The sequence below is a fragment of the Lissotriton vulgaris genome, unplaced genomic scaffold (assembly GCF_964263255.1).
Source record: "Lissotriton vulgaris unplaced genomic scaffold, aLisVul1.2 SCAFFOLD_1074, whole genome shotgun sequence".
Lineage (NCBI taxonomy): Eukaryota > Metazoa > Chordata > Amphibia > Caudata > Salamandridae > Lissotriton > Lissotriton vulgaris.
In genome coordinates, this window is record NW_028254715.1 from 494,291 (window position 1) to 516,997 (window position 22,707).

Here is a 22,707-nt window from a genome sequence, read left to right on the forward strand (position 1 = left end):
CCTCCTCAGACTCCTGACAATCCAGAATAGTGGATGGAAGAAGCGGTGACATTTTTGACGTGGAAAACTCTGCTTTCTTGCCCCTCGACGAGCCCATCGACGGAGCAAATCGTTTAATTGAGATGAATGTGGAGGACTTCGTCGTCGGAGATCTAAAAACAATCACTGTCGACGGCTTGCTCGCCATTGGGTTCGTCGACGGGATCCTTAACAGGATCGTTGATGGCGCAGATGTTGTCGTCGATGATGGCCTCACACTCATCGTCGACGGAGTCGTCGTCATAACAGCTGTCGACGACGCAGTTGTCATCAAGATTGTCATCGTCATGGACCAGGTGATCGTCGTCGGAGTCATTGATGTCTTGGTCGGCGAGCTGACAGGAATTTCTTTAGACTGTGACGGCAACGACAACAGAGCCTTCATCTCAAAGGTAGATCTGTGAGGAGTATGAGGCAGAGAAGAGGAGGATGACCCTCTTTCTTTAGATTTTCCAGATTTTTGCCTTTTTTGTTCTCCTTTCTCCTCAGAAGACTCTTTTATGCTTTCTAGAAGAATGTCCTTTAGAATCTCCATCAGACTCAGAGTCTGTGGTTTTCTTCTTTTGAAGCCATAATAACAGGCGTGCTTTTCTGTCCTTAAGTGTCTATTCAGAGAAGGTGCGACAATGCTTGCATTCCTTTGGAAATTGCTTGGGGTACAGACAGTACAAGCACTCCTTGTGTGGGTCCTCAAAAAATAATCTGGCTTTCCCACAGGATCTTCAAAATCTGAAGAGTCTCCTTTTAGAGATTTCAGACATTTTGAATGAAATATAGATGAAAAAAATCAGTACCTCACTTCCAACTGTTGAAGGACAAAAGTTCACCAAAGAACAAACTGAGCTAGGCTCAAAGAGACTCCTTCTAAAACGAAGGCGGTTGGAAATCTGGGGTATGGTGGCTCTGCTGGGGATGGTGTATCTCAGGACTGGCAGCTGATTGGCTGTTGTTTGGGCCACATAATGAGGATGAGTGGTTACCCAAGGCTATCCGTTTCTATGGTTTCCAGGCAGTTTTTTCTTTTACTGCTATGGTTATTCTTTTACCGTGAGACTCCCACCATGACGACGGGGAAGAAACAAGCATGTGAATCTATGAAAGATTAAATACTGGAAAAAAAGAGAAGAAAGGTATTAAAAAGACCATAAGCTTGAGTAGTGTCCAAGTTAGTATGATCACAGGTGTTAACAATTTAGGCGAGCCTTGGGGGCTACGACTAGTGAGGGGAGGTCGGCCGTGATTCAAATTGTTGCCTCCGCCTTGGTCGGTTCGAATGTTGGGGTGTGTGATTACATAAAAAAGTGTAAAAGACTTGGAATGTTACAGCAGCTGGTTCAGGATGTTCTGTTTTTGTTTGTTTGTCTGCAACACTGAAGTCTGCTTCAAAGGGCCTCCTGCAGCGGAGGATGGAGTCTTGATTGTGGAAGTTACAACTGCTTGTTGTGGGAATAATGGCTATTGGCTGGACTTATGTTGTGCAGCTCTCCCTACCGTGAGTTCTACTTGAGTCTGAAATGTAACAAGTTTCCCATTTAACTGGAAGTCCTTGGAATTAAAACATGCAATCACAGCCTGTCTCAGGGTGCGGATCCCTCGATATTAAATTGCGGTTTCAGTAAGTGAACCCTTTCAACCTTTAGGTTGGTGCAATAGCAGATTAAGTGTGCCATGTCCTTGATGCCATTGCTGCATAGTCAGCAGGTGTTCATAGGTTGCAACTTCAACCATGGTGGGAGGTGTGAATTTGCTGGCACTATTACTAGCCTGTATTTTAGGAATTTTTCTTTTGTCTTCCTAGAGTATCCAGGCTAGAGTATGCCTGTGTATCGAATGAGATGTATACATTGATTGTCATTCAGACATGGCTTCTTCGAGCAAATGCAGCTTTGTCTTTCACAGTTAGAGTTTCCTTATTGCATTTTTGACTGCTTGCTTGAAGACTACATGGGTAGATTGAGTTACCCAAAGGCGGAAAGACAGGTAGTAACCAGAGAGTCCGTTAAGAATATTCTGACCGGCGATGTTGCTCTGAGCCAGAGCTCTTGCCAGAGCTGGTGATTCAATGTATTCGGGGGGTGTTCCTGATTTTATGCCAGAGGATTAAGAAAGACCCTTGCCAGGAGTTGTTTGGTTAGGCTGAACTTTGACTGGATCTGCGCTGGAGAAGCATAGGTTGGGATGTTAAACAAGACTCTGTATGCCTTGGCCACAGTGGTGTCCAAGATTTTTTAGCCCCTTCCCCTCAGGGCTTCACTTCTGTAGGTGATGGTGGGTAGGATTTTGGCTTGTGCTACCATGAGGGGGGGGGCATAGGGCCTTAATGGTGTTGCTAAGATCATCCCCTTTCTTCCGATTGTCTCAAGTTGGCTGGCAAATTGACCGCCTTCATCAATGAGTAACCCTAAGTATTTATAAACAGAGGTGTTCATGTTTAACTTATTTTGCAGGTACTAAGAATATAGTTCCATCGTTTGCCCTTTTTTATTGTCAGGATTTTTGTTTTCCCATGATTCCCTTCTTGGTAGTTTTCCGGTACGTATTCTTGAATTTTATTGAGAAGGCGTTGCATGCCCACTTGGGTGTGGCTTGCCAAGACCACATAATAGGCATATAAATTACTAGAAATGGCTTTGCCGCCCAGTCGAGGGGCATGTGCATTACATGAATTTAGGGTTGATGTCATGCCTACCATATAAAGGTTAAACAGGGTTGGGGCAAGCACACAGCCCTGTTTGAGCCCCTTGATGGTTGGGATGTGCTTTGAAAGATGTGTGCCATTGCCTAGTTTGATCTACACCCATGTGTCAGTGTGGAGCTGTATTAACAGGTTCAGAATTGCTGATGCCAGGAAGATTATTGTTTATTGTTAGATTACTTAAAATTATGACAATTTAAAACAAACAAAAAATATGTTTCATCTTAAATGCAACAAAAATTTAAAATTGTTTAAAAAATATACTGTAGTGTGAAATATATATATAGATAAGTAATTATTATTTTTAAAGGAAGAAGCAGCTAAAGTGTGTTTAAAAACATGATGACCTTGTTGATGAGTGTAAAACCCACCCCCAACTTCCAGTAAAACATGCAAAGGCTCCACCAGTAAGAGTCTTGGGGTATAATAGGGGACGGGGGTCCCAGACCGGTCATGAGTTTGAAAATTGTGGCGATGATTCCTGCAAACATACAGAGTTACGTTTCTTTGCAGTTTGGAAAACAAATTTTGCAAACTTAACATTGAGCATTGTATTGTTGGGGTTCATTGCCGATATAATGGTTTGCCGGCATGATCGGATGCTGTGCTTGATCCATTCACCTCACAACAACAGCCTTCTATTCTTGAGAAATGCAGGGCAAACACACACCACGTGCTCAATTGTTTCTGAGTGATGTCCGCAGCCCCTACAATAAGTGTCCTCATTTGAGCGATGCCATGCAGGCAAATGTTTTAATAAGGGCCATTCGCCCATCCTCAGTGCCATAAATCTTTTCTTCCAGACAGCTGCATAAGTGCTCTAAAGATATGGGGCCTCTGATCTGGGTTTGAGCTCAGTGATTATAGACCAGGCATGTTTTCTTTTAGACAATTGTGCCCTGTCCTGATGAAAAGACCAGAGGTGAACACTTATTTTAATGGACAATTGTAGTGCCTGCTGGGGCTGGTTGGTTCCCCAATAGTCCACGGCATCGAGCAGTTTCAAAGAGTGGTCAAGGAAACGTTGGTGTTTTTGACTGGGTTGACCTGCTGATATTTCTTGCCACAACTTGGTCTCCAGTTTTCCTTCCTTTGAATTACGCAGTCTGTGGCACAGCTTGATGAATGCACCTGCTCCGACGCCCTCATGGTTCAGAGGGCCGAACTCGAGCCTGATCTGAGCCGGAGATGCCGATTTCGGAAGGTGCCAGGCTCGTTTGTAGATTCTAATTGTTGTTTTATTCAGCATTGATGAATTGCTCCCCAACATTGTTTCTTGGCCGTAGGTTAGACAGTTTGTAACCTTTGCCTTCATGACTGTCAGGAGGGGGGATAGGCTTGGGCCACGTAGCTGTGCAAAAGTTTCATTGTTGCTGCTTCGAGGGACAATGCTTTTGCTTTGACTGCTTCTTTCTGTTTTAGAAAAGAGCCATAGTGCTGATGGGATGTCCCAATGTGCAAATTTTCCGCTCGATCAACATTATCGAAGGCTGCCTTAAAGTCAATAAAACAAAAGTGGAACACCTGTTTTGTTGTTCTTGCCATGTCAATAAGTAGTGACCTGGTTAGTATGTTGGTTGAGGTACCTGTGTTTTCGCAAAAAACAATTTGGTTTTAAGGGATTATTTCCTTCTTCTTGACCCAGTCCTGGAGGTCTGTCAATAAAGTGCCAGTGAAGTACTTTGCCTCAATATCCAGCAGCGCGATAAAGCAATACTTTATCGGAGATTTATCGCCTGATTTATGGACAGGCGAGATTATGGAACCTTTCCAGGAGGCTGGTAGGTGCTTGAGCTGTCTGACACTTCGGAAGAGGAGGTCCAGGGTGACTGACCAAAACTCTGGATCTTGTTTAAAGAGGGCTGATGGAATCCCGTTTGGCTCCGGGGCCCTTCTCTCCTTCCTTTTGAGATTTGTTTCTTGATAGTTGTTGTACAGGTTCGGTTGTCCACTTCCTCCAGGTTCCCTTCGGGTTGAATAAAGTGTATCGGTTGAGGGTCCGAGATGATACTTGACCCTGTGGTTTGCTGGTTGAAGTGGGGTTCCAAGAAGGCGGTCAGGACTCCTCTGTTATGTGTGATGATACCCCTCCGTGAGCCGGATGCAAAGCATTGTTGATGGCGGCCCAGAAACGTGCGCTGTTATTTGCTTTGGAGTCTTAGAGAAGTTTTTGTCCACAATGCATTTTCATTGGACCTGTTGTTGTCCCACTTAAGTTTTTTTATTTTTTTTCTCTGTTGACGTAATAATAAATGTTGTTTCTGGTACCCATGATAATGCCTCAGTGATCTGAGCAGCTTGTTTGATTTTTTAAATAATTTCAGTTCTTTCTGCTGTGCACTAGGGACCCACCCCTCATCTCTAGGCTAGTGGGGTGGCTTATATCTGGCAACTGATGAGAAAGAGCTTGAAAGTTTGGCAGTGAAGATTTGCCATTTGCTAACTGGGTTGTCTGTGAGTCGATTTGATTCTGTAACAGAGTCTTTGCAACCTGGAGAACCTCCCCTAATTTTACCATGACGACTTGATTTGTTTTAAGTTTATTGTATGGCATGCGTGCGTGCCACCTGGATTGAGTGTTGGATTGAGTGAGATTATTTGGAGTAGCACTTTCTGAGGTCGATTATCTTGGTCCCCTTTTATCCAAAAACGGAAAGCAGCTAAGTGATGGAACAGCGAGAGGGAGACTAGGGTGTAGTCTAATGTTGAATTTACGGTTTCCGAGTAAAATGAGACGGCTGGTGGGGAGTCTTCATGAAATCTTCCATTCAGTGACTTTAGGCCTATGTGCTCCAAGTCTTTCAGTAACATCCTCCTTTCTTGGACGGCCTGCTTTGCACGCTTCTTGTTTGGGTTGGTATGTTCCAGTGAAGAGACTGAGCTAGTACATCATCGTTTTCTGATTAACCCAGCTTTTGTAAGTTTCGATCCTCAGAAAGAATAAGACTGGGAGTGTTCTGCGAGCTTATGATTGACAGCAGATGGTATATTAGATGCCTGGATTCCTGATTTTTCTGTTAAGGGTTTATATAGGTGTTGACGAATAGCACCTCCTCCTTGAAACCTTTAAAGTTTAGGATTAGCCTAATAGAGTTTACCGATGGTAAGGAGGAGGGAATTTCCCATCCAGTGTTGATTTTTGTTATTAAGATGCAGGTTGCTAGACCATACTGTGATTTCCTAAGTGCTGGAGGGTGGAAGCTGAGTTGGCGTTTATAAATTTTATAGAGAGGAGGTCGGTCATGTTGATGTCTCCTAAGGTTGGAATAGGTGCCAACCGTTGAATATTTCCTCTGTTGAGAGTTTCACAATTCCCTTTTGATTTAAACTCTGGAATAAAGATTATAATACTGGACTCTGTTGTCTGCCTGGTGGGACTTACTCTGGGGAGTGTTCCCCTGTGTCTGACTGGCCTGAGGGCCAGAGGTGCTGCAGGATAGTCCCTGTGTCAGGTTGAGGCCCTGTGCTTGCTAGTCAGCAATGGCCAGTGGAGCCTTCTATGCCGAGTTCTGTTATCATTAGCTCTTTCTGATGTTGCGAGAGGCTGGGGTCTGAGTTTGCTGCTGTCTTTGTGGTTGTGCCAGTAGGCATTGCCTTTCCCAATGTTGAGGCTAGGTTGTCACCGGCGTTTTCTTTTGTTACTTCCCTGGGGGTTGGCGAGTGCACGGGCCAAGTTCCGAGGTCGCTGGTGTCGTTATGATTGTGTCCGGGGAGATAGTCTCTGCCTTTGATGGGGCTGTGTTGGCCCTTGCCTTGTCACGTATAAATTCCTAGCGGCCATCAGATGTTTTTTTGGATCTCTCTCTTGGTTAAAAGCCTTTGTTGGTGGTGGCTCCCTTGCTTCTGAAGTAGATAGGCCAGGGCAGTATGCCGCTGGGGCTGCTTGGTATCTGTATTTTTAATGACTGGTGTATAGCTTGAAACTCTCAGTGTCATCGTAGCAGACTTGCAGGATACTATTTCTGGTTGGTAAGCTTCCTGGCTTATAGCACCAGGCGTGACAGTTGACTGGTGGATTACTTCAAGTTGGGTTGTAGCCTGGGTTTGCTGTTTGAAGTCAAAGAGGAAGTATGTTGCTGCTGCATGATTTGAATTGGCACTTTTATTGTGGCCTTTCCTCCGGAGTTGGCGTCTTTGTTTGGCTTTTTGTGCTGTGGCTGTTTTGCATTGTGATGATGTTGGCACTGTGTCTTGTGATCCCCGTGGATGACTTCGAATGTTGAAGGGATAAGGCTTTTGGCAGCGGTTTGCATTGCATTTAACTTCTTAGGTGCTGCTTTTTCCAGTTTGACAGTAATTTTTTTGTCTTTTGGTTCTTTATGTAAATCCTCGAGGAGGGTGGACAGCATAGAGGGAAGTGAGGATAATTTGTCGACAATAGGACTGCAACTGCAGATCAAATTGGCCTTCTTATGGGCCCGGCTGATAAGTGAGTTTAAGCTCCCCTGTTTTTCATCAATCATTCCTACAAAGAGGGCTCAGGTATTGAGTAGTGTCAGTTGCAGGTCCATTTTGTCAGACTGGTATTGAAGAGCTTCAACTGTTCTATGCATGGTGTTTAGTAGGGTATCCCAGGTGTTGGATGACCAGTTCAGCGAAACCGGAGTATAGGGTGCGGTCCTGTGACTTGATGGCACTTTGCTATTTACGGAATTGCAGGCCTGGACTTGTTCTGCATATTTGCTGTATGGGCAAGGGGGCGAACTTTGTGGGGGGTCCAGAGTGTAGGATGCCACCAGGTCGGCCCACTCTTGAGTTCCTAAGTATGAGAGTGCTTCATGGTCGACTCCTAGAGCATCTAGGGCCACGTCGCCCCCCTCCATCAAGACTTCGGGGTGCTCCGTTGCAGCCGAAATTGACTGATGTTTTAAAGGCTGATCGAGGATACTCTTTTGGGGGAGAATTGAGAATGGTGGGTTTGAGTACTGATCGTTAAGAGTGCAGTGTTTTTTCCCCTTTTCCGTTTCGGATAGTTTTTGGTCAATGGGGTGTGCTTCGGAATGTACTCTGGGGCTCGTGTATTATGCCCTGAGTGATGATATGTCAGGGAATTAGCTGTTTCGCAATCCTGGTTGATGATTGCTTGTGTAGGTGGGTGACCCAATATGCCCAACCCATGGGCTGGTTACTTTGTATGTAGGATTTTAAATGTGGCCTTTTTTTGCTAAAAGAGATTTTCGTTATGTATAGTATGTGATGTGTTATATGTTGGTTGTTGTATATTTATGTGTATCTTTGTTAATTTAAATTAACAGACCTCAAGAAGTCCTCTAGTAGGACGAAATGTGTCAGCTGTTTCATTCTGAAAACTGGTGTTTATGACCACGTTTTTAAAGAAATCAGAAAATTGGAATAAAAGAAAAACTTTGTATAATACCTGTACTGTATACAGTTTATATAGTTGCTCCTTTAGTCTTTGTAATTGATGTGTGGTGCACCAGTGCTTATGTTTTAAAATGTTTTTGATCCTATGTGGATGGGCACTGTGATGGTGGGTGCGTTTCTGTGTACACACAACCCCCATAAAGTATAGAGGGGTAGGAATACTAAAAGGATAACGGTTCAGTGCTGTGGCTCTGAGGGTTCCACTGTCAGGCTTTTTGTGTTTGCCTGGAGAGAGGGTTGGGGGCGGCTTGGGTGGATGGGCTGTCCTTTTTGAATAGCACTCGCTACAACGCATGCATTTTCTAGGCATGCCATTACAACACAAGTCCTAACAACGACGCGTTGTTACATTGCATGCCATTGCAATGCAAGTTGGTACAATGATTTACTGTAGGGGGGCGCTGGTGTTTGGAATATTATAATTTACTATTCCAACTCCAGTGTGTTCAACAGTAAGGAAGGTGTTGGATTGAAAATCTAACAAATCCAACACCTCCTACCCCCTACAGCAAGTTGTTGTAACGACTTGCGTTGTAATGGCATGCAATGTATGGCATACGTTGTAAACTATGTTTCCCGTCCTTTTCTTTTGTTACGCTCATTGGTTGTCCAGTTTTGCTAATTTTGGCTAGGTCAGCTTGCTCCTCTATTGTTTGTGCGGCGGCCGTAGGTTGCTCAAGGGGTAGTACTGGTTGGGGCAGTAGTTGGGCAGCAGGTCGGATGGTTATTTGGGTGGGAGAAAGGGGCTCCTGCAGGCCTTGTATTTTACCACTTGAGAAGAATAGAGAGGAGCCTGCGTCATTTAGGAAGGAAATTTTATAGTAGATTTTTGGTTGAAAAAGGTGTGGAGTGGGCCTCAACCAGTGGGTTTTCATGCTGTCGGGCTCCCCGTTATCTCCACTGGGGACCCTTTGGCCTGAACCTGGAGGGGTTACATCCACTAGGTCCTCTACAGGTGTCGCCTGGTCGAGTTTAGTTGACCTGGTCTTCCTTTTGTGTTTGGGCCTCCACGGGAGATGGGGTTGGTCCCTGTTCCTTCCTGACCTTATCATGTCGGTTCCCTGTGTCCTCCTGTGGGCTTAAGCTTTATGCCGAACTTAGTTGCAGGTACCCTGAAGGAGATCGGGTGGGCCTGTGAGCTAGGTCTGTGCTGGGTGGTCCAATGCGCACTGGAAGGATCTGTGTGGTTGGGGGCTCCGTGCTTGGGCTTCAGATCGAAGTACATACAAGATGGTTTCCAGAGTACATTCCTTTAGCTGAATTACTACATACCAAAGGTAAATAATCCATTAATCTGCTTATTTAACCTCTTCACCTTCTCTTCTAAAGACTAATCCAAATGACTTTAACATTTTCCCTATAGGATAACACTAACCACAGGGCTTATTGTTTACCTAGCGCTTTTTGCTCAGGCGCTACAATGGGGTTTGTGACTGGGTGTTAGGCTCTTATGATTTTGATTTTCGATATCTGTGTTTAGAATGTAGAATCTTTTATGTAACTGTAATAAAGTTCAAAGATTTGTTTTCAAAGTAAATAACTGCCTGCATTCAAGTTACTATGTGTTATCTCTAAGTGTCTACTGTTTCTCAGTATCTTAACTTGCACCATCTCCTGGAGTAAGCCTTTCATTGCTTGATCCCACTATCCTCAGAGAGTAAAGTGCTAAAAGGGAATATTCTGTACCTTGGCATAAGTGGAAGAGTAAGTGGCAGTGGAAATATCTATGATTAAAGTCAACCTAACCAGTTACTGCCCAGTAGCCAATGACTGCCAGAAGGACCATAGGAAAAGGCCTAACATCATGTCTAACCTTATCAATTTTGGTAAAGAAGAAGGTAATTCTAGTGCTGCCTCCAGATGATGGGATACTTCGGAACATGTACATCCAGAAGAACTTTGCATCTAATAACAACAGATGTAGTTCTGATGCTGCTGCCTATCATGTTTTAAGTAGGCTGGGGCAATCCAAAATAAGGCCAAATATTACTGTTCCATCATTACCAATGCCACCAATAGTTCAAAAAGTATTTTTCAGATACTTAAAAACTTAACCCATCCAGACTGTGTCATCTCCACACAGCCCCCCACCCAAGCCCTCTGTGATAATCTTGCAGCGTTCTTCATCAACAAAATAAACACCATCATTCAAAACCTGAAAACACCTCCCTCCTTGGGAGCCCCCAACATACAGGGATCAAACACCAGCTCTCAAAACTTGACGTCTCTAGGCCCTGGCCTTATGGCCCGATTACGGGAATTTCCTCCAATCCCAGCCTCCGAGTTTGAAAGACTGGCGCATGGTATCACCTCGGGTTCTCCTCTCGACCCCCTGCCTCCTAAAATTTGGAAAAATTTTGGATCTGAACTTTTCGGCACCATGCGCCTAATATGTAACCAGTCCTTGCACAGTGGTTACGTCCCAACCCCGTGGAAACAGGCGCTTGTCACTCCACTCCTAAAAAAACCCTCCCTGAGCCCAGATTGTCTATCTAACTACCGACCCATCTCCTTACTACCATTTCCAGCGAAAGTCGCCGAACGATGGGTCAGTTCTTGCCTTTCCTGCCACCTAGAACAGAACAACCTTCTAGACGATCATCAGTTCGGGTTCCGTCCTGCCCACGGCACCGAAACAGCGGTCTTGACGGCCATGGAGGATCTTCGCATGCGTGCAGACAGGGGCCAGCCAGTGGCTTTGATACTGCTGGACCTGTCTGCCGCATTCGACACGGTCAACCATGGTACGCTGCTGCAGAGACTCAGTGAAGTAGGAGTGGAGGGCACCGCGCTGCTCTGGTTTCACTCTTATCTGCGGGACAGAAGACAGGCTGTCTCCCTCCCCCCATTCCAATCCACCTTTGCACCAGTGCCCCAGGGAGTTCCCCAGGGCTCCTCCATCAGCCCCATTCTTTTTAACGTGTACCTTATCCCGCTAATCAAGTTAATCAAGTCCTTTGGGATAAAAACAATAAATTACGCTGATGACACGCAGCTCACTCTCTCTTGGGAAGGAGAAGATTCCATTCCTTTTTCCACCTTCCACGACTGCTTAAGAGAGACGGCTGGGTGGCTACACAGAAACTCCCTCCAATTTAATTCCTCTAAAACAGAGGTTCTGTTTTGTGCTGGCACCAACATACCCCGCCAGTTTCCGAGTGAATTCTGGCCTCCAGAGACTGGAGACAAACCTCTGCCAGTATCCTCGGTCCGCAACCTGGGAGCCATGCTCGACAACAAGCTGAGTATGGAAAGCCAGGTAGCAAAAACAGTGGGGATCTGCACAGCCCTGCTACGCTCCCTGCGTAAAATCATGCCACTTCTCCCTGCACAAGCCCGGGCGTCGATAGTCAGGTGTACGATACTTAGTCGCCTCGACTATTGTAACGCCCTGCTCCTTGAGTCTCCAGTCACGCTGATGGACCGACTACAACGAATTCAATCTGCCGCCGCCAAGCTGGCTCTTGGCTGGATGAGGAGGTCTTCGGCCACAGCAGCTCTGGCCGAGCTACATTGGCTACCCTTAAAACAGCGTGTGGCATTCAAGTCCCTCTGCATTGTCTTTAAGGCTCTGCATGGACTCGGGCCCAAACCTCTGCAAGCCTTGTTTCTGTGGTACACTCCCACCAGAGACTTACGCTCATCTTCGGCCTGTCTGGTAAAGGTGCCTAGATTTAATAAAGCCAGAACCGGGGGCAGATCCTTCAGGGTTGCAGCGGCCAAGTTATGGAACAGCCTGCCCATTGACATACGCCAGATCTCACAACTTCTCCCATTTAGGAAACGCATCAAGACCTGGCTTTTCCCCTAAATTAATGCCCGTCCGACAGTTATTCCGGTTATCCGTCAGCAGAGTATTCTCCAGCGCCAGGAAGCCTGCAAGGTATCAGCCGCGCTTTACAAATACTCAAAATAAAATAAATAATAAATAATAAAATAATAATCCGGGTCTCAGATCCGGTAGTAGTTTAAAACAGACTTTGAAACTGGTTCCTATTGGGCCTATATTTATGTCCTTAGCTTTACAGGCAAAAACACTGATCTATTTCTGAACAATTAATATGAAGAACATTAAGGTAATCAATGTCAGCAATTTAGTTCCTGTTTATATTTCACATGTTTTACTTGGTTTTGCACTCCCTAAGAGTGTTAGCTAATTCCAGGATGTTGTTTTTTGTATTTTTTTCCATTTAGCATATTACTGTTGTCAGGGCCAGCTTTAGTGCTAATGGTGCCAGGTGCGACAATCTTTTTAGTGCCCCTCCAATGACCATCTTCTCCACGTATTCCCTCATTACCACCCCCCCCAACAGTGCCCCTCCTTTCTCCATAACCCCTCCCTTACACGCATTTTGTTTTTTAGGGCTACTCACACCAGTGTAGGATGTCAGTGCACTTAACATCACACACACATTATAAAAGGCAATGAATCATACGTGTGTAAATCAGTCTACAGGAAATGCAACATAAGACAAAAGGGATTACAAGGTGTAGTATTCACATGTCATCCATACTGGTAGCCATTTTTTAAGAGTGTTTGATCTGGAGAAGCCCAAACTCAGGATACCACAGTTGTTGGCGTTGGCATTACTAATAAGAATGTATTCCTACCCAAACGAAACCTCTTTATAACATTAGGATAATGAAAGACTTGGGTGAAACGAAGTTCTAACCTATACCATGCAGTTTATATGTAGCTCTTTGATGACAGTTCATAGGTCACTGTGCTATATTAGGACTGTAACTTGACAACATGAGAGCACTGGGGCCGCGAGCAGAGGAACTGTGATTACTGTACTGCATGATTATGTGCTTCTTAACATATGCCTGCCTTGTGTTATCGTTGTATCATCACTGCTATTGTATGCATTCCTGCTGATTGTCAAGTCCTGTTTTTCAATAAAAAGATTTTTTTTAAAAAGGACTGTAACTTCTGAACTGCAAAAAAGGATCTCTGTGACAATAGCAGTAACCCACTGAGATATTCACACAAAATACAGTACTGTAATCGGCATGGTATATGTTTTTTGCAGCAGCCATATTAACCGTGTGAGCTAGTTTATGACAAGTCAAAACTGCCACTAAACACCATCCTTCTCCATCAGGAACATTCATTACCAGAGTTATCTTGACATTTTTATTGCTGCCTAAAAACTGCTTTACTCACATGGAACTCTGTAGCAGGTGCTTTTAGACCCATAAGTAAGTTATTTATTTATTTATTACTTTTATTTGTGGGGACTGTAGCGATGAAGGTGTTCAATTGGTCAAAGGACAGGGATTTGTGGCTGAAGCTTACGGGTCGAGGATACAAATTGATAAAAGCTATTTTCAATTTGGGAAAGTAAGTGGGGCACACTGGATGTCGTTAGACAGGGGATTCAACTGTTCCACTGTATAGCCCAGAAGCGTGGCAACCCAAATGCATAAGCCCCCAGATGGTCTGCCTCTTCCCCCCGAAATCGCGGGTACATTGAATGTTTCAAACCCTGCCCTTGCAATGTCTCCCCTTGCCCAAGTTTCCTGAAACATGCACACTTCATAGTGGTCCAAAAAAAGCCCCCAATCGGGGCAGGGCAGTTTGCTTTTTAGACCGGCAATGTTCCAGGATAGAAACCTTAGCTTGTTGCCTAGATTACACTTGTCAAGTGGCATCAAGAGTATAAATATTGGGAGATTGAATATCCTCCAGCTCGGCCGAGGGTAAAACAACTGTTAATTCAATGGAAACACCTTCCCTAAATAAACTATTGCTTGGGGGGCAGGGACTGGGGCAGCTGGTATTCCAAGTGACTCTACCCATATCCCTTTACATCAGTGGCCATCTGTTGTGTTACTGTTTGAAGGTCCTTTAGATCTGCCCCAACCCTGTAGTGAGTGGTCTGGCTCAACTTGCATCTGCTATACTCCACTAGTTCCCTTCCAGATCCCGAGAATCTGAGTCCATGGGCTGGCCTCCCTGTCATTGCGTGTCAATCCACCGCTGCTAGAGCCCTGAATCTATTTGTTACTGGTATATTGAATAGCAAGGGTCTAGGGGAGTCGGCCCACTTTTTGATATTCCAGTGGCCACCTACCTAAATCGGTTGTATTATGGACTCTAGGTTAAATATGACAGTGGGAGTAAAAATAGTCCAATGGATAGACCCTAATCCCTGTGAGTGGTTCCTGAGGGCAAGGTTTCTGGCTTACTATGCTGTGAACGATCAGGGGATTTCTAAAATTAATAACTACACAATCCCCTTGCATTGTTTTTTGTCTCTTTTACACCCAGCCAACTCTGAGATCCATTAGGATCTCCCCTGCCCTATCGTAAGGGAGCTGCCTGTACTTTGCCAACCAGAAGAGGCATTTGTTCCTGAGGTCCAGTTGTGTTTCCCTCTGGTCATTTTTTATTTTTGCTTTTTAATTTTTGCTACTTCTGTCAATCTAATAACATACAGAAGTGAAGCTGGGGGTAAATTTATAGTAGGCAGAATCGCTACTTCAGGCCTTCTCGGTGTTCCCTCCTCAACACCCAACCCTTCTCAGCTTTCCCTAGACCCTGTTTGAGTGGGGCTGTTTTTGTTTAAACACCTCCTGTGAAATGCTGGGTTGTTATTCCCATCCTCATAGATAGAGCTCCTGGGGCCAATGACAATACTGTGGTCTTGGGCCTGCTGGATACCGAGTCTTTCTATAGGGGTCAGAATGGATTCACCTATCTGATTACTATGGCCATCTAACAAACTGGAACCCGGTAATCTAATGGGGTCTACATCCCTTAGCGCACCAGGCCTGTCTGAGAAAGTCAGACTTATGCTATCCGTCTCACAACTAAAATCTTTCCCCCTCACTAAAGCTTGAGTGCTGTTTACACTAGTGTTTGCCTGTTGTCCCCCATTGTTACCACTTTATCTATGCGATCTAGAAGGGGAGCAAGGCCTTCCTTCACGATGGATCTCCCTTTGCCCTGTAGGCCTGCTAACAGATTCCACACCCAAGAAGGACCGTCCGTGTCTGTTCGAGTGTTGGTGATGTGTCCTACTACTCCCTCTGAATTAACTACATCCTCGACACTAGTTGTTGGCCCCACAATGGTTTTCTTTCTTTTGGCTCCTGCCCCACTTGCTTGTTTGCGTTTCCCATTCTTTGGCATGCTAGTGACCGTTCCGCCCTTGCAAGTTACAGGCTTAGGTGGAACTTCTGGGCGTGTGGGATGGAAGGGACTTAATTGCCCTAGATGTAGACACAGGGGTCATAACTTAAGAAGTGGATACCTCAGATATCGGGCAAAAAATATCTGGGGTTAATGACAAGTGCCTCTCGGTCAGCTCTATTTTGGTAGTTACAATGCCTATAGCCCTCTGTAGCATCCTATCAATTGAGGTTGGTGGCATTAGGGAAGAAATGGTAACTTGGGGGCGTGGTAGTTGTTTGGCTGTGCAGGTGCGCTTTCCCATTGTTAGACCCTGGCTGTACCGGGATGCAATCACCCCACTAGAATCAGGCTAGAAACACCTAAGTGTAATTTGAACAGATAAAAGCTATGAAAACAAGAGTGAGGAGCCACAATACGGTCAGAGCACAGTTAGCGATAACAAGGGAAATGATTAAAAGTTGATTGCCCAATAATCAGGATAATATTGTCAAAAAATGTCTCAGATACTTCCCAGGCTCGGACAATACACAATGGCTATCAAATGTGTTCCAGTGGATCGAAAGTATGCACTTTCCTGGTTCCCCTGCCTGGCTCCTACCAAATAGACCACTTTAATCCCTGCTATGGTTGGACTAATTGATTTCATATAGGTCAATGCAAAAAAGTAATTTTTGGAATTACCGATCCAGGGATACAATGATTAAACCAAGAGAGTCAGGGGGTGACCCTGCCCTGCCTCTTCCTGGCAATGACGGGCAAGAGCGGGCCCGTCCTTGGACCGGGCTTCGACCGGGTGCGGCCGGTACGCGTCCCGTGCTGCGGGAGCCCTGCATGGGTTTTAAGGCGCCTCCTGGCGCGGCCGGATGATGGTGGCGACAAGGAGCTGCAAAGCAGGATGGATAGGGAAGTGCTGTCCCTCTCCGATATCCCTAGCGTCAGCAGCAACCAGAACGGGTGTACCACGCTGTGGGAGCCCTGAACGGGTTTCAATGCGCCTCCTGGCGCGGCCAGATGACAGTGGCGGCAAGGAGTCGCAAAGCAGGCAGGATAGGGAAGTCCTGTCCCCCTCTGTGATCCCCAGTGTCAGCAGCAACCAGAACGGGCGTGCAGAGCTGCGGTAGCCCTGCGCTGGTTTTAAGGCACCTCCTGATGCGGCCGGATGACGGTGGCGGCAAGGAGCCACAAAGCAGGCTGGATAGGGAAGTACTGTCCCCCTCCGATATCCACAGGGTCAGCAGCAACCAGACCCGGTGTCCTGCGCTGCGGACGCCATGTGCGGATTTTAAGGAGCCTCCTGGCGTCGCCGGATGACGGTGGAGGCAAGAGCCGCAAAGCAGGCTGAATAGGGAAGTCCTGTCCCCCTCCAATAACCCCTGTGTCAGCAGCAACCAGAACGGGCGTAAGTTATTTCTAAACAGCCCCCTCCCCCAACAAGGTCAGCACCAGGTGCTGCTGCACCGGTCGCACCACCTTTAAGCCGACCCTGCCTCTTGTATGTTGCATATGTTGAACTGAGTCTCCTCCAGGTGTTTATAATATGTCAAGATTGAGAACTCTGTAATTGAGGCAAAGGGAGAGTGAGTTTCTCACAATGCCGATTAGTGGATCAAAAAGTTGTTCCGAATACATGGTCCTCCAATCCTTGGTCTCTTTGCAGAGTGCATAGTGCAGTGGTCACTATATCAATTTACAGTTCAATAAGTGCAAATGTGAGCGAAAGAGGTACACAGTTCTCCAGAATATCGACAAGGCAAAAGTAAAAGAAAATGCAGTGCTTACAGGTGAGTGGGTGGTGAAGTGAAGATGCTGTGAAGAAGTGCAATCAGGAGAAAGTGAAAAGAGGGTGCTGAAGAGGAAAGGGATGAGGTGCATGCCTAACAGATTGGAAATAACAGGAGTGATTTAGGCACTCAAAAGACCACTACTACCCCTTCCACAGGCTTCAGTAGTGTTTAATTCACAGGGTCACAATTTCAGAATTGAAATATTCCCAATATTATTTACAACAAAATGTTTTAACTCATTTATCTTAAAAAGCTAACGAGCATTGACAAATCCAATTGTCCTGTATAGTTTTAGGAATATGTTAGTTGTTGTGTTTTCTATCTAGTTGCAATAACAGAAGGTTCAAAAATGAATACCATGGGCATCAGAGAAAAATAAGTTTACGTCTTTAAGCAGTGCCCTCATTAGACAGGTGATGTCCCTTTTAAAGACCCCTTCACTTTTTTCAGCCCACATAAAGCCCTGCTGCCTTTCACTGTCAGGCATACTTGTGGACTTGACTATGCTCAGATTCACATTGACACCTCAGTCATGTTACCGCATTTTTACTAAACTAAAACACACCACTGGCCTTCCCCACCCACCTCAAGAACAGAATTACCAATGTACCTTGTTGCCTTTGGGTCCGAGGTCCCCCTTCTCTCCGTGCAGGCCTGCTCTCCCCTATAAACAAAGAGAGAACCAATGAGTGTGTGTCAGACATGCCCTGGGGTGGTCCACTGCTTGTAAAGTAGGGGATCCCTAGCTAAGGCTGCCATAGCCTTTGAAGCAGCTTGCGCTGAGCTGGGGCGACCCTTCGCCCTCAATAAAGCCACAGTGGCTTATGATAACCTAATGGCGGTATTCAAGCATGGCCAGTCAGCCCAGTGTCTCGGAGACCTACAGCAGGGTGTACAGTCTGTTCAAGCCAGACAATATTGTGCACCAGATTCACTCTGCCACATTCTTTCAGCCAAATCCACTTCTAATGACCACGCAGGACGACCCGTAACGGGCACAACACTCCTTTGTCCTTGGCAAGAGCAGACAATCCATCACCCATGTTGGACCCTCCACATGCCAGAGCCATGTTAACCCACGTCCTGTAGCGGAGATCTTACAGCGCCAAGAAATCAATCGGCGTACGTGCGCTCTATAAGAAGTTTTAACATCACATAACATCTTCTTAACTCTGCCCCAGACCGACTGCTTCAAGCTTTTTGACCCTTTCCAGAGAGCACACCCTTACTGGTACCACCGCCCCTCCAGTCCCTTTTAAATTCTTAACACGGGGAATGATTTAATGTCCGCGGCCTCGGTGCTTCTGCAGCGGACGGCTGTTATCATGCGTCTCGCATGCCACCATATGTAAACACCTGGTTTTGGATTATGGTCACCGCAGCCCTGCAGTTCATCGTGCATTACATGACAGCGTCCTGTATGTTATGGTACTTATTATACGTTCTTTGGAATGGTAAAAACGGTGGAATCCACACGATTCCTGCCGAGTGACACAGGGATCATTCATTGCAGCAGCCAGTGATTAACCCACTCAGCAAACGATCTAAACACATTTTCAGCAAAACTCCTAGAGAGTGAGCCCCAGCCGGTCCGACAGGCCATCCACACATCTCACTGACATAAGGTGATACGCAGGGGGAGACTTCATACATAAAGTAACTCCAGCTCGAGCTCTGAGAATATGGCGGCCAATGAGTGGATGACTGCCGCGGTCAGGTCGCCGAGACGACGAGACACCCACTTCATGCCGCATTTAGTAAAAGAAAGTCCCAGCTGAAAGGAAGCAATTTAAGGAGGGGAAGGGGAAGTAGACCCGGTGACGACGCTTTAGCTTCCTAAATGAGCCCAATTGATATAAGTGCCTAAAAATGGCAATAAATGCCTCCATGTCTGCTCCCCACGTCTGGCTCCCTCTGCCCCAGGCTTTACCTCCAGGAAGAGCCCAGATGTGTATGTGGCACTGTCTGATCGATTTCCGACGTCTTGGCATTTCGAGACGCCACCGATGTCAATGAGACCACCAGGGAGATGGTGGGCTGCCTGTGCCCTGTAATGTGCGCCCTCAAACAGCTTCACAAAGTGTCTCGGACGAGGTTCCCACTGCACGGCAATGGAACCTTCAAGGGTGTGATGTCACAAGAAGCCTCGAGCCCAAGCCATCCAACATCAAACAAAAGAACATTCTAGAACACGGACTGTAGGTGGGTATTCCTCCCCCACCTCCCCCCGCCCTAAACTTTCGTTGCAATTTTAAACATAAAATAAGGTAGAAGATGAGATAACATTTCTTACCCACTCTCCAGGATGTCCGACGGCCCCGGGGGATCCAATAAGACCCTTGGAAGAAAGGAACACACAGACCGGTGAGTACATGAGCAGAGAGAGGGCCTCTCAGACTGCAGGTGGAGTACATAAACAGAGAGATGGCATCACAGACAGGGCAGGGGGGGGGGGGGGGTACAAGAGCGGAGAGAGGGCCTCTCAGACTGCAGGTGGAGTACATAAACAGAGAGATGGCATCACAGACAGGGCAGGGGGGGGGGTACAAGAGCGGAGAGAGGGCCTCTCAGACTGCAGGTGGAGTACATAAACAGAGAGATGGCATCACAGACAGGGCAGGGGGGGTACAAGAGCGGAGAGAGAGCCTCTCAGACTGCAGGTGGAGTACATAAACAGAGAGATGGCATCACAGACAGGGCAGGGGGGGTACAAGAGCGGAGAGAGGGCCTCTCAGACTGCAGGTGGAGTACATAAACAGAGAGATGGCATCACAGACAGGGCAGGGGGGGTACAAGAGCGGAGAGAGGGCCTCTCAGACTGCAGGTGGAGTACATAAACAGAGAGATGGCATCACAGACAGGGCAGTGGGAGTACAAGAGCGGAGAGAGGGCCTCTCAGACTGCAGGTGGAGTACATAAACAGAGAGATGGCATCACAGACAGGGCAGGGGGGGGTACAAGAGCGGAGAGAAAGCCTCTCAGACTGCAGGTGGAGTACATAAACAGAGAGATGGCATCACAGACAGGGCAGGGGGGGGGTACAAGAGCGGAGAGAGGGCCTCTCAGACTGCAGGTGGAGTACATAAACAGAGAGATGGCATCACAGACAGGGCAGGGGGGGGGGTACAAGAGCGGAGAGAGGGCCTCTCAGACTGCAGGTGGAGTACATAAACAGAGAGATGGCATCACAGACAGGGCAGGGGGGGTACAAGAGCGGAGAGAGGGCCTCTCAGACTGCAGGTGGAGTACATAAACAGAGAGATGGCATCACAGACAGGGCAGTGGGAGTACAAGAGCGGAGAGAGGGCCTCTCAGACTGCAGGTAGAGTACATAAACAGAGAGATGGCATCACAGACAGGGCAGGGGGGGGGTACAAGAGCGGAGAGAGGGCCTCTCAGACTGCAGGTGGAGTACATAAACAGAGAGATGGCATCACAGACAGGGCAGGGGGGGTACAAGAGCGGAGAGAGGGCCTCTCAGACTGCAGGTGGAGTACATAAACAGAGAGATGGCATCACAGACAGGGCAGGGGGGGGTACAAGAGCGGAGAGAAAGCCTCTCAGACTGCAGGTGGAGTACATAAACAGAGAGATGGCATCACAGACAGGGCAGGGGGGGGGTACAAGAGCGGAGAGAGGGCCTCTCAGACTGCAGGTGGAGTACATAAACAGAGAGATGGCATCACAGACAGGGCAGGGGGGGTACAAGAGCGGAGAGAGAGCCTCTCAGACTGCAGGTGGAGTACATAAACAGAGAGATGGCATCACAGACAGGGCAGGGGGGGTACAAGAGCGGAGAGAGGGCCTCTCAGACTGCAGGTGGAGTACATAAACAGAGAGATGGCATCACAGACAGGGCAGGGGGGGTACAAGAGCGGAGAGAGGGCCTCTCAGACTGCAGGTGGAGTACATAAACAGAGAGATGGCATCACAGACAGGGCAGGGGGGGTACAAGAGCGGAGAGAGAGCCTCTCAGACTGCAGGTGGAGTACATAAACAGAGAGATGGCATCACAGACAGGGCAGGGGGGGTACAAGAGCGGAGAGAGGGCCTCTCAGACTGCAGGTGGAGTACATAAACAGAGAGATGGCATCACAGACAGGGCAGGGGGGGGTACAAGAGCGGAGAGAGGGCCTCTCAGACTGCAGGTGGAGTACATAAACAGAGAGATGGCATCACAGACAGGGCAGGGGGGGGGTACAAGAGCGGAGAGAAAGCCTCTCAGACTGCAGGTGGAGTACATAAACAGAGAGATGGCATCACAGACAGGGCAGGGGGGGTACAAGAGCGGAGAGAGGGCCTCTCAGACTGCAGGTGGAGTACATAAACAGAGAGATGGCATCACAGACAGGGCAGGGGGGGGGTACAAGAGCGGAGAGAGGGCCTCTCAGACTGCAGGTGGAGTACATAAACAGAGAGATGGCATCACAGACAGGGCAGGGGGGGTACAAGAGCGGAGAGAGGGCCTCTCAGACTGCAGGTGGAGTACATAAACAGAGAGATGGCATCACAGACAGGGCAGGGGGGGGGTACAAGAGCGGAGAGAAAGCCTCTCAGACTGCAGGTGGAGTACATAAACAGAGAGATGGCATCACAGACAGGGCAGGGGGGGTACAAGAGCGGAGAGAGGGCCTCTCAGACTGCAGGTGGAGTACATAAACAGAGAGATGGCATCACAGACAGGGCAGTGGGAGTACAAGAGCGGAGAGAGGGCCTCTCAGACTGCAGGTGGAGTACATAAACAGAGAGATGGCATCACAGACAGGGCAGGGGGGGTACAAGAGCGGAGAGAGGGCCTCTCAGACTGCAGGTGGAGTACATAAACAGAGAGATGGCATCACAGACAGGGCAGGGGGGTACAAGAGCGGAGAGAGGGCCTCTCAGACTGCAGGTGGAGTACATAAACAGAGAGATGGCATCACAGACAGGGCAGGGGGGGGGGGGTACAAGAGCGGAGAGAGGGCCTCTCAGACTGCAGGTGGAGTACATAAACAGAGAGATGGCATCACAGACAGGGCAGGGGGGGGGGTACAAGAGCGGAGAGAGAGCCTCTCAGACTGCAGGTGGAGTACATAAACAGAGAGATGGCATCACAGACAGGGCAGGGGGGGTACAAGAGCGGAGAGAGGGCCTCTCAGACTGCAGGTGGAGTACATAAACAGAGAGATGGCATCACAGACAGGGCAGGGGGGGTACAAGAGCGGAGAGAGAGCCTCTCAGACTGCAGGTGGAGTACATAAACAGAGAGATGGCATCACAGACAGGGCAGGGGGGGTACAAGAGCGGAGAGAGGGCCTCTCAGACTGCAGGTGGAGTACATAAACAGAGAGATGGCATCACAGACAGGGCAGTGGGAGTACAAGAGCGGAGAGAGGGCCTCTCAGACTGCAGGTGGAGTACATAAACAGAGAGATGGCATCACAGACAGGGCAGGGGGGGTACAAGAGCGGAGAGAGGGCCTCTCAGACTGCAGGTGGAGTACATAAACAGAGAGATGGCATCACAGACAGGGCAGTGGGAGTACAAGAGCGGAGAGAGGGCCTCTCAGACTGCAGGTGGAGTACATAAACAGAGAGATGGCATCACAGACAGGGCAGGGGGGTACAAGAGCGTAGAGAGGGCCTCTCAGACTGCAGGTGGAGTACATAAACAGAGAGATGGCA

At 47.6% G+C, this 22,707-nt stretch overlaps 1 protein-coding gene across 1 annotated transcript in view; it reads right to left on the bottom strand.

Annotated features, from left to right (window-relative positions):
- Positions 1-7,212: 7,212 nt before the first annotated feature.
- LOC147659455 (uncharacterized) overlaps positions 7,213-22,707 on the bottom strand; it is a 264,915-nt gene continuing 249,420 nt past the window's right edge. Inside the window, exons 19-21 of the mRNA XM_086951745.1 lie at positions 19,338-19,382; positions 17,655-17,708; positions 7,213-7,623 (exon numbers count right to left, since the gene is read on the bottom strand). Coding sequence (XP_086807871.1) covers positions 7,213-7,623; positions 17,655-17,708; positions 19,338-19,382 — 510 coding nt within the window. The remainder of the gene's footprint in view (positions 7,624-17,654; positions 17,709-19,337; positions 19,383-22,707) is intronic.